General features: G+C 34.5%; 1 protein-coding gene across 1 annotated transcript; it reads right to left on the reverse strand.

The window, feature by feature from the left end:
* Positions 1–525, reverse strand: LOC139854276 (uncharacterized). The gene has a single exon (XM_071843590.1). It carries the CDS (start codon positions 523–525, stop codon positions 1–3), a length of 525 nt encoding a protein of 174 aa, XP_071699691.1.
* Between the last annotated feature and the right edge of the window lie 12,358 nt (positions 526–12,883).

Consider the following 12,883-nt stretch of genomic DNA (forward strand, 5'->3'; position numbering starts at 1 on the left):
TTAGCTCTCCCCCACTTGGGTTCTTACCCTTACAAACTTTTCATGGCAATCAAGATTAGCTCTATTATGATCAAGCCAATCCATACCCACCACAACATCAAATTCACCAAAAGTAATAGGAACAAAGTCGATATCAAACCTCTCGGTTCCGAAATCAATAACACAATTTTTATATATCCCATTAGCCACCGAGAATCTACCATCCGCGATCTCAACTTGTAAAGGAAAGTCTCGATCACATAAGGGATAATCTAAAGTAGTCGCATATTTTAAGGAAACATACGACATATCTGCACCACTATCAAACAGAATCTTAGCGGGTTTAGAGTTAACCAATAAGGTACCTGAAACTACCTTGTTGGACTTCCTAGCATCATCGGTAGTCATCATGAAATTTCGACCTCTCGCGGGCCCCGCCGCCTTTTCTAACCGCTTGGTGTTGTTGTTGCTCTTTTCTCCCAAACCTAAATCAGGACACTCAGATTTTTGATGACCTTCCTTTCGGCAATTAAAACACGTAATCATCTTAGAAGAGGAATTAGTACAATCACGGGCTATATGACCCCTTTTCCCGCACGTGTAACACCTTGGGACACTATCACCCTAACCACACTTCTTTACACTCCCCACACTCTCGGTTCCACTCTTCGCCTTCTTAATAGGAGCACTATTCGATTCAAATTTCCTGTTACTAAAAGCAACATCACTCACTTTCGGAACATCAGATTCGAAACCCTTGGCCACATTAAATATCTCGAAAAAAGACTTAACGTGGCCAAGACTAATCTTCTTACGAATATCATCATTCAAAGTCTTATGGAAGTCCTCCATCAACATACGGTCATTCCCGTTATATTCGGGGCAAAACCGCACCTTAGCAAGAAAAGTAGCCTTTAGAGTGTTTAGGTCCATTGACCCTTGTCTCAAATTTCGCAACTCATTCCAAATTCGTGTAAGATCGGCTTGAGTGCAGTACTCCAAAAAGAACTCGGCCTTGAAATTATCCCAAGACAAACTCATAAAAGGCCCTTCACCCATCACTAAAATTTTATCATCCAACGAAGTCTTGGCTGCACCCCTAAGTAGGCTTGTAGCAAGCCCTGTCTTCTTTTCGGGTGGGCACTCACTTACCTGGAAACACCCTTTGACATAGGATATCGACCTAGTGCATATGAGAGGATCGGGATTCCCTTCGAAGATCGGAGGCTTAGTTAGCTTGAAGTCTTTGAAACTAAACCCCCTCCCATTAGTGTTGTCAGGAATACCATGATTAAGGAACCCCTCATCGGCACCACCTTCAACTTGAGGCGTCGGAAACCTCTTCTCGAACTCTTCTTTCACAGCCTCACACACCCGTTCACTTATGAGATCGTTGATTTGTTCATCCACCGTTTGTTGAAATATCTCTCTCACCTTCCCGGTGAACACCGTCGAATAGCTCTCAAGTGCGGCCTCAATCTTGGCCGTAAGATCATCATCATTGTTATCACCCCCGCGACTTGGACCCTCAAGATCCACTCCACTTCATGTCCTCATACTATAATTTAAAATAGATTAGAACACAATAAAAGTCATGTCAAAACACTTAACAATCCCTCTTGCTTGACGCTCGTCGTATTTCATTCATTTGACACGACGTACAACCGTACTAATGGTGGCCAATCATTAATACTTGCGCATCCTATCAAACTCCTTGATACAATGACCATCTCACTCGATGTTAACCGAAAGCACATACACAATTAACCACAAGCAATAAAGTGCCTACAACAATCCCGTGGTCCCGTAACCCAACAAGTCATGCATAAAACACCCATTTAACCTAAGTCTAGGCTCCCGTCCCAAAGCAACCTAGATCCCTTAGGTCATGCTCTGATACCACTTGCAATGATCCCCAAACCGAAATAATAATTAACTTGTAAAAATACGACATTTTTTTACATTGAAGTAAACCACCACATTCATAAATTGCATTACTTGTTCAAATTTAAAAGCGAGTTTAACAATACTACAAGATAATTGTTTACATCATTGGGTACCTAAGACCCGTAAGTTTAACCAAAATGACCCACTAACGAGCATGACCGTCGAGACTATTACCATAAAGTGCCTTCTTGAAATCCGCCACAAGCAAACTAGGCCAAACTCTTACCCTTGTCCTTTGAGGTGTCACAATCTATAAAAATAGTAAATACAACGAGGGTATGCAAAGCTTAGTAAGATGAATAAGTATACAAGTATGCATACAACTTACTAACTTGACTTACCGCACAACCAATAAATATATGCATAAATACCAAGCACCATAATCACCCAACACAATTAATTCAAATAGCATGTTAGACGCAACACGTATAAAAGTCCAACGCAATCATGGTTAACCATTATCACTAGGGAGTGGTTCATCAAGTGAACCACCGATCGTACACAACAACCGTTAGTGTCACGACATATGTTTTGCACTAACCCCGCGGTGTCACGACACACGTTTCACCATAAGACTTATGTGGTGTCGACACACGAACTTGAGTGAAACCCCGACACACGTGGTAGCACTCTAGTGAACCCCGACACACGCGGTAACACTAAACCACAACAACATCAAGCAAGTAAATTATACACATAGGTGCATAAATATTCCACTCACCTTTACCAACTTGAGCAAATGCCAAAACTTGAGCTTCACTACCAACTCGACTCAAGTCACCTATCAACATGCATAAAAACAAGCTAAATCAAACATAGCTCTAGCGACCCAAAGTGGCCCAAGTGCAATTTCGATCCAAATTGCACTAAACTTTCCAACTAAGTCAATCAGGACCCAATACCCTCAAATCACTAATGGCTAGTGATTTGGTCCCAAAAATACCAAAATACAATTTAGAATCAAGTGCTAGGAGCACCTCAAGACCTAATTTGACCCAAATCGGTTCTACACCCAAATCATTACTCCATAGATACACCAATGGGTCCCAAATACCAACAAAATCACTAACACTAGTGATTTTACCCTAACTTGCAAGCCCTAACTAGACCAAAATGTTATCCAACCCAAAACCCACCAACATGGGTCAATCATCACCCATACTAGCTCTAGACACCCATTGGTGAGCTAGATGAGTTAAATCAAGAACATGCAATCCCAAACCTTAACCTCTAATTGAATGAAAATTGGAGTTAGGACTTACCACAAGTATCAGAAGATAGCTAGGAACGAGATGAACAAGATTAACACTTGCACTTTGGAGTGATTCAACCTCCTTCTTCTCCAAATCAAAGTCTCCCTCTCTCTAGAAGGTGGGTTTATCACACTAGAATGCTTGAGAGTGTTTTAGTAGGTGTAAGATGAAATTAAAGGGGATCTAAAACTGATTCTTTCACTAATAATACGTTCATGGGTGAAAAGACCCATTTGCCCCTACTTAGACCCTTATAAAAATCTAATTTCAGCTTTTTGCCCCGCAGATAGCCGCGTCGTGGCTCCTAGGCCAGCGCCACGGCTCCAAGTGTTATTCGGGACCAGAAACTTTCACCAAAACTGACCATCAGTTCAAAGCAAAAGGCGCGGCGCGCCTTTTCTCCCCGTGACGCGTCTCAAAGCACAAATTAACATCAGTAACTTTTATTAACACAACCATCAGATACACCAAATAGCCGCGGCGCGGCCTCGAGCCACGCGGCGCGGCTCTCCCCTGTTATCGATTTTGGGGTGTTACAAACACCCCAATTTTTGTAAGTATTATTCTATTATTGTTTAATATTATTTAATTTAACATCTTTTAGAAAATGGATCATAATGGTAAGAAAAGGGACTTCGGTTGAAAAGCTTTAAATTGGGTTGGGTAGGAAGTGTAAGTATGGTTAATATGTATTTTCAATTAGCCTTTTGGGATCTCATTTTTTCCTAGAGCTGGAAAATTCTAATAAAGTGTATGTACGTGTGAGAGTGGCGGTTTTTGAGAGAAAGAAACATAAACCCTAGATTTTCTTCATGCAACTGCATCCAAGGCTAGAATCAACCTAGTAAACACCTACGTTTACTATTATAGCTCAAGATTCTTCATTGTTCATCTCTAATTTTTGGGTTCTAAGAGTTTGATAACCCTAAAACCCAAGGTATGAATAAATTGTATTTTAAAATCTGAAGTGTGTAACTCGATGATGTTATTATTGTTAGATAGAAGACTTTTAACTCCACTAAAACCCTAATTTGAAACTTATGATTAGTGTTTATGGATTCAAGGTTAATAAGAAGATGATTTTGTAACAATGGAGATTTATAGCTAATGTTTTGTTTGACTAAGTCTTACAAAATTCAGATTTTTGACTAAGTTTGACTAAGAAAACTTACATTTATATATATATATATATATATATATATATATATATATATATTGGTAGGATCAAGAGGGAAGTAACCATTTGGGGGGAAGCGGGGGGAAGCAAAAACTTTTTTTTTTCGTTTTTTGAAAAAACTTTGTTCACGAACATTATAGATGAGATGAAAATATGAACATTTAGTAGAGACACTTTGTGATAAATGTTTTTATTTTGGCGGGAAAACGCTCGAAGAAGTAATATACAACAATTATCGTGTTTTTCGAGCGTATTTTGAGATTTTAGCTATTGGAGTTTAGATATTAGGGTTTAGATATTAGGGTTTATAGGGTTTAGATATTAGGGTTTAGAAATTTAGGGTTTAGGGTTTAGATTTAGGATTTAGATTGAGTTTTTAACACGAACGGTTTAGAGTTTAGGGTTTAGGGTTTAGGGTTTAGGGTTTGGTGTTTTGGGTTTATGGAATAAACCCAAAACACCAAACCCTAAACCCTAAACTCTAAATCGGGCTAAATTTTACTTCACAAAACATGAAAAAAAAACGTTCATATTCTTCACGAACAATATTATCTTGAATGTTATTTTTGTCGATCGTTTTCCCGCCTAAATAATAACATTCATCACGAAGTGTCTCTTCTAAATTTTTTTTGATAAAGTTGATACTGATATGCAATTGTATGTTATAGACTTGGTATGGAAAAGTTTGTTTCACGTACGGAACGCAACAAGATCCCAATTTGGAACCGGGTGTGTGGTTATGATTGAATGATGTTAATGGAACTTGCTTCACATTGGGAACACATCAAGAATCTAAGTTGATACCGTATGCGTAATTATGAATTGATTGTGTTGTATGAAACTTGACTATTAATATGAATTTTGTTGATTAGTATGCATGTATTATATTCACTAAGTATTTCGCTTGCTCATTGTTGTTTACTCCCTCAGTCTCATATATATTGTCCATTATTACTTTTTTGGATGTCGTAAATTAATTGTCCACTTTCATAAATGAAAAAAATAATGTGATAAAGTTCTTGTGTGCCCCTAATTTATACATGTAAGAAAAAAAGATAGGTAAAAAGTAAGGGGTAAAACTGAAAAGTTAACTGAAAAGTACATGTATCAGGTACTTTTACTTAAACTGTATATTTCTTTGTTTGGGGATAATAGATATGGTATAGAGGGAGTAGCATTTTATATGCTCCGGCTCGGATAAAGGGAAGGGTAAGCTAGATGCCTAGCTTATTGATAAACTTGCTTGCTTTTGGGTTAAAGATGAATGCTTGATTGTCTTAGATGTTTACGCTTTTGGTGGGATAGTTAAATCTCTGAGATCATGCTCAAGCTACTAGTGTTGGTTTTGGTTAAATTGTCAAATGGGTCATTCTTAACACTTGTAATTTGTAATGGTCCTTTTAAAAGATGATGGTTGGATATGATACTTAAAATGCTTTTAAATGTTGGTTTAGATGTATTTAAAGTGTTTCATTTTTAGCTTTTACTAGGTATCGAAATGCGTCGCTAGAAGCGGATCAAAGTAGTTAAAACTGATTGAAATGGGTCGGCGCATCCTTGGATGAACCACATCCTAAAACTTCGGCTTTAACTAGAATATGGAAGATGCGCAACACCAATTAAGATGTGCCGCATCTGGTGTTGCTCTCTGTAAAAAAACTTTTGTCTTTTTTCGATTAGAAGTCGTGATCTTTTCAGATACTTGAATTGAAACTTAAATAAAGAGAATTAAATTGAAATTATCACTAGTTATTCATATATCTTTGACGGTTTACTTTAAAAATTATTTATCTTTGATGGTAACGAGGATTAAATTGAAATCATCATTAGTTAAATTGAAAAAATGAATTAATAACAAGCAGTGTTGTAAAAGTCGTCCGACTTGACCGACGCGTCGGCCGATGCGTCGTTTTTTTGGGTTCTCCGTCCCTTTTTTCTGAAAACGACTCAAAAGACGGTCAGAGCTAAAAGTTCGGTCAAAGTCTGTCAAAGACGGTCAAAAACGGTCAAAGTCAGTCAAATTTTCGTCAAGATTTGATATATTTTAAAATTAGGGTTTGTTTTTATATTTTGGGTCGCTCTTTTCTCTGTGTCCTTACTGATTATGTACTCAGTAACATTAATTGAGTTTGAAGTTTTATTGTTTTTAAATTCAAGCTCTTATTTAAGAAATTTATGGTAGATAATCAACTATTTTACATATATATAAATATATATTTAAGAAATTATTAATAAAGTCAACGTTGGTCAACAACCGATGAGTCCCCGACGCGTCCCCCGACTCGGCCGATGCGTCCTTTTTAGGTCTCGACCGATGCATCCCCGACTCGCGACTTTTACAACCTTGATAACAAGTGAAGCATAAATGAAAAAATGAATTTGATGAATATGAAGCAACGAGTATGTTGCTATGAAGCACCGTTTGTGTAGCTCTGAATATCGTGAGAGACAGAAAGTGAGAGATAAAAGTGGAGATAGAAGGGTAGTAGTGAGAAAAATGAAATTAAACCTTTTTAGACCACTCCCTATCGTTCATTACCCGCTCATTACTCGTTCATTACCCGTCATTACCCGTAACTAACCATAGGCACGAGCTAGTTACCCGCTTTAGTTACCCGCATCCACCATCAATTTAACGGAAGTTTTAAGTTTAGTTATAGGAATTGTGGGTCCAGTGACTTTTTATTGTTGGACTTGATGTTTTATTGCTTATACGTTGTATATTAAGAGGAGTATTGTTTTAGTCATTATAGGGAGTGTTTAATTATGAGTTAGTTATGGGATATTGGTGTTGACGTGGCGTTGATGTAGAAGATTAAGAGAATAAATAGTTTAGTTACAATAGGGAGTGACCTAAAGATTAATAAAAGTACATAGAATTAACAATTCATTAAATTAAATACATTAAATCAAAATGTCACATCATATATTACCTCAAATTGCAGCTATTTTCAAATCGAATATCATTTTGAACACTAAATTGAAATCAAAATTTCTTATGAACAAAATAATTAACGATATTCTCTTTATTAGAAAATTCTGGTTTTTATCTTACTTTTTAGGCAATTTGCCCTAACACTAACATTATAATAAATTATAAATTACTAATATTATTATACTGATTCTCTCTGGAATGATTCTTGACTTCTTAGACGTTTCATTTTGTAACGTCCTCCCAATAGGGTCTGGAAGAAACGTTACTAATATCAAATAAACCAACATATTATAATACGAGAACAAATACTATATGAATAAAACCAAATTTGCAGCGGAAGGATTAATAATGTCGTTACAAGAATTATAAATTGTTCAAATGCAGAAAAGTAAATATGCGATAAGTCTTGATCCTAGCCAAGTAAGTCATCACATAAGCAGTAGATATAGAGGTCCTGATCATTCAGTACCTGAGACAAACATGCTAAAAGTGTCAACCAAAAAGGTTGAGTGAAATTCATAGGTTTAACAAATATGATTGACCGTTTGTTCTTAGACCACAAGATTTGTTATAAAAGTAGATCACACAGATCCAAAAGTAGTACTGATTCGTGATATTTTAGACTAAACGTTTGTTTTGTTGCCCCGATGATAAGTTGGCAGTACCTTATCACCATGTTTAAATCATTATTAAGTAATACAAAGACATCGCGGTCAAATGTATCGGGGACGTTACTCCCGATAGGCCTACCCCCAATAATTAAGAATGCCTTATCCTGAAAGCAGTTAAAAAATATCACTGTGGGGTCTTAGTAGCATAAGCTAGTCATAGTACAGTTTAGGTTCGTACTTGTGTCTAAGTTGTTTAAAGTATAAAAGCAGCATGTGTCTCACCCCAGTAAGTATAAAAAGTGCTATAGCAATAAGAGTGGGGCTATGAAAGTCACCTTAGTAATTCGGTGAGTGAAAGTATTCCTTAAAGAGAAAGTATGGATGATCGAAGCACAGAGAAGTCAACCTAAGAATAAGTTGAGAATAGTTTAGATGTTTTGCCCGTATTATGATAAGTGTAAGTATTTTCTTTTATAGTAAGTTTAAAGAAGGTTTATCGTTTTGGAAAGACTTTTCATACTAGACAAGCTTCCAATCTAACACTTTCAATTTAAAATGGCCTTTTCAGGTCATAGGTTTCTGAGCCACAGGATCCTTTAACTCGGTAATCCAAACTCTCCGCCTAGACTTTCGAGCGTCCATCCACTCGAGAAAGATCAAGATCTATACCCATCTAATATACCGTTCCAATACGTTTTTAGGTGTGTATAGAAATACAACACTTTATATACTTTACTTATAAGTGTTTAATATATATATATTATATATATGTAAGGATACATACATATATATATATATATATATATATATATATATATATATATATATATATATATATATATATATATATATATATATATATATATAGTTTAAATTATGTTTTAGATCAATATAAGCACCAATAATTATCTAATAATGCTAACAAGTGTTTTATTGATTTCATAACAGTAAGTAACTTGTATAAAACATAATAAAAATTTTCTATGCATTAATATTAAGTTTTGTGTATTAAATATTACTTTTTATAATTGTTTTAATAGTTAAAATGAAAATAAATAGGTAAACAAGTTTAACACCACATCTTATATTTTTCTTAGGTTCTACTGATCAAAATAAACTTAGAAAAATTTTATAAATTTTTGTTATGGTGTAAAAGTATTTATTGCTAATTTCTTTTTCGGTTTGCAATAAATCAAAGTTTATAAAGTAATAATTATTAAATCAACTAAATTAATTCAACCAATAATTTTCGTGAGCTTATATTAGTATATTAAGCTTATAAAAATTATTTGTATAATTATATTAATAGTTTAACTATTTAATTCAACTTTTGTATTGTTATTAGTTTAAATTCAAAATTAACTAGAAATATATATTCATTAATTCAAAAAAATAATTTTTATAACTTTCTTAATAGTTTCAAAGTAGTTTATATTAATTATTGTAGTCATAAAAATATTATACCATTTAGTTCTCTTTTTATTTTAAAAACACTGTTTTCGGCTACTGTAGCAAAACTAAGAAAATACAAATTAATTATTTAAAATGACAATTAAATCAAACATTAATTTTTATAATTACTTGCATAACATATGTGATAAGCGAAAATTGTAAAAACATATATATATAATCGTTTACTATTTATTTATTATATATCTATATATACCGAATATAAAAAAAATCAGTTTTTGATTTTTAATAAATATAAATTCGATTGTATAATTCATAAAAATAATTTTTATAGTCATTAGGATACTTAATACTAATTATCATGTATTTACATTATTTATTATAATTAATTTCGTATTTATTTGGTATTTAACATAAAACTAGCACAAAAATATGATAAAAACTAAATAAAAACTATAAAATTAATATAGAGAACTTACAAAAATAATTTTTGCAGAGGTTTGATAGAGAATTCTTCAAGTTTTTGGTGTACAAAATTTGTGAACTAGGCTATGGTATTTATAGTTACAATTTTTGGTAAAGAGAAAATAAAAAAATACAAAAGTTTATATAAAAAAATAACTAGTGTCTTGTAAAAAAATTAAAAGTATTTATGGCCAGTCATGCCACCATTTCAAAATATAAATAAATAAAAGTAAAGTTAAAAGTTGGAATAAAATAAATAAAAGTGAATCTAGATCTAGTTTATATATAAAAAAATACTACTTTTTAAAAAAAAATATATATATATATATATATATATATATATATATATATATTTCATAGTTCTAAAAATGTTAACTAACTAAATTTCTATTTTTATTTAATTATTAAATACGAATTTTGATAAATATAAATATATATTCTGTATTTATAAAATTATAATTACTAAATGTGGTTTTTATTTAATTAAATTATTACTTTATAATTTTATTAGTTTTATATATGTTACTACATTTATATATACTTGTATTTATTAATTGTATAATATATTAACTAAATACAAAATTAATATAAGTATTTTATATGTAATCATGTTATGACATAAATTTTTTTTTTATAAAAATTCTTACGCGTACCTTGTTGAATAAAATTTATTATTCGTTTAACGTTCGTTAATTTCGTATGTATATAACGACCTTTTATTAGTACTTAGAGTTTATTCATTATACTTAAATCTTTTGTTCGGGCATTATATAGATGGAAAAAATGAGGGTCGTTATAGTACCTCCCCGTTAATGAAAACTTCGTCCCGAAGTTTTAAGTGGAGTTCCCGTCTGCTTCATCAACAGTTGGGAAGAGATGGGGGTATTTTCGTATCATTTGGTCTTTGCGTTCCCGGGTATATTCGGGGCCTCTACGCGAATTCCAACGGACTTTAACAATAGGTATGTTGCTCTTACGAGTCTGTTTGACCTCTTCTTTCATAATCTCTATAGGTTCTTCGACAAAGTGCATTTGCTCATCAATGCGGATATCATCCAAAGGAATAACAAGAGTATCTCCGACGAGACACTTTTTCAGATTTGAGACATGAAACACATCATGTACTTGACTTAGTTCAGCTGGAAGTTCTAATCGATACGCAACGGGACCGATTCTTTGAATAACTTTGAAAGGTCCAACATAACGCGGACTGAGTTTATTTCGTTTACCGAAGCGAATAACACCTTTCCAAGGAGATACTTTTAACATAACGTTATCTCCAACTTGGAATTCTAACGGTTTTCGGTGAGGGTCGGCATAACTCTTTTGTCGACTACGAGCGGTTTCTAAACGCTTCTTGATTTGCACGATCTTTTCGGAAGTTTCATGAATAAGTTCAGGACCAGTTAATTGTCTGTCCTCGAGTTCATCCCAACATAACGGAGATCTACATTTGCGATCGTATAAAGCTTCGAATGGTGCAGCTTTAATACTAGAGTGATAGCTGTTGTTGTAAGAAATCTCGACTAAAGGTAGGTGTTTATCCCACCCTTTACCGAAATCGATAACACATGCTCGTAGCATATCCTCCAAAGTTTGGATAGTTCGTTCACTTTGACCGTCCGTTTGCGGATGATAAGCTGTACTCATGTCGAGTCGAGTTCCAAGAGACGCTTGCAAGGATTTCCAGAAATTGGAAGTAAATCGACTATCGCGATCCGAGATAATAGAAGTAGGGACACCATGACGAGTAACAATCTCTTTAACATAGAGTCGAGCTAACTTTTCCATTCTGTCAGTCTCTTTGATTGGTATGAAATGTGCAGACTTAGTGAGACGATCAACTATGACCCAAATCGTATCATTGCCATTTGCAGTCTTAGGCAATTTTGTGATAAAGTCCATAGCTATACCATCCCACTTCCACTGTGGAATATCGGGTTGAGTTAGAAGGCCAGAAGGCTTTTGGTGCTCGGCTTTGACTTTCGAACAAGTAAGACACTTACTCACATAAGTAGCAATGTCGCCTTTCATGTTGGGCCACCAGTAGAACTCTTTCACATCCTGATACATTTTACTAGAACCGGGATGAATAGAATACCTAGTATTATGTGCTTCATCCAAGACTAGTTCACGGAGATTACCATAACGAGGAACCCAAATTCGATTACCAAAGTATCTTGTACCATTGGACTTAACTTGCAGTTGGTTTTCGAAATTTATAGGTCCTTCTCCTTCGATAAGTGTAGGTTTGATAGTTTCAACTTGAACTTCGCAGATTCGAGAGATGAGATTCGATTTGATCTTAAGATTCAAGGCACGAACACGCCTAACTTCGTCCTTTCGACTTAGAGCATCGGCAACTACATTTGCCTTTCCCGGATGATACTTTAGTTCACAATCATAATCATTTAACAATTCGAGCCATCGTCTCTGTCTCATGTTTAGCTGTTTCTGATTAAAGACATGCTGAAGACTCTTATGGTCGGTGAATATCGTAAACTTAGTACCGTATAGATAATGTCGCCACATCTTCAAAGCGAATACCACAGCACCTAACTCCAAATCGTGTGTGGTGTAATTAACTTCATGTTTCTTTAATTGTCGGGAGGCATAAGCGATAACCTTCTTGTGTTGCATTAGAACACAACCGAACCCTTGTTTCGAGGCATCGCAGTAGACAACAAAATCGTCGGAACCTCAACTTCTCTTTCAGAATCTTAAATGCAGACTCTTGTTCTTCGGACCACTCGAATTTCTTCCCTTTGTGAGTTAACTTGGTGAGAGGCTTTGCAAGAAGAGAAAAATCTTTAATAAATCTTCGGTAGTAACCGGCAAGTCCCAAAAATTGGCGAATATGCTTCGCAGTCTTTGGCACTTCCCAATTCTGAACAGCGGTGATTTTAGCGGGATCGACATGTATTCCATTACTATCTACAACATGTCCAAGGAATTGTATGGTTCTAAGCCAAAACTCACACTTAGAAAATTTTGCGTAGAGTTTTTCTTTTCTTAAGAGTTCAAGAATCAATCGTAAATGTTGCTCATGTTCTTTCTCGCTTTTAGAATAGATCAAGATGTCGTCGATAAAAACAATAACGAATTT

This window comes from Rutidosis leptorrhynchoides, chromosome 6, assembly GCF_046630445.1.
Source record: "Rutidosis leptorrhynchoides isolate AG116_Rl617_1_P2 chromosome 6, CSIRO_AGI_Rlap_v1, whole genome shotgun sequence".
Lineage (NCBI taxonomy): Eukaryota > Viridiplantae > Streptophyta > Magnoliopsida > Asterales > Asteraceae > Rutidosis > Rutidosis leptorrhynchoides.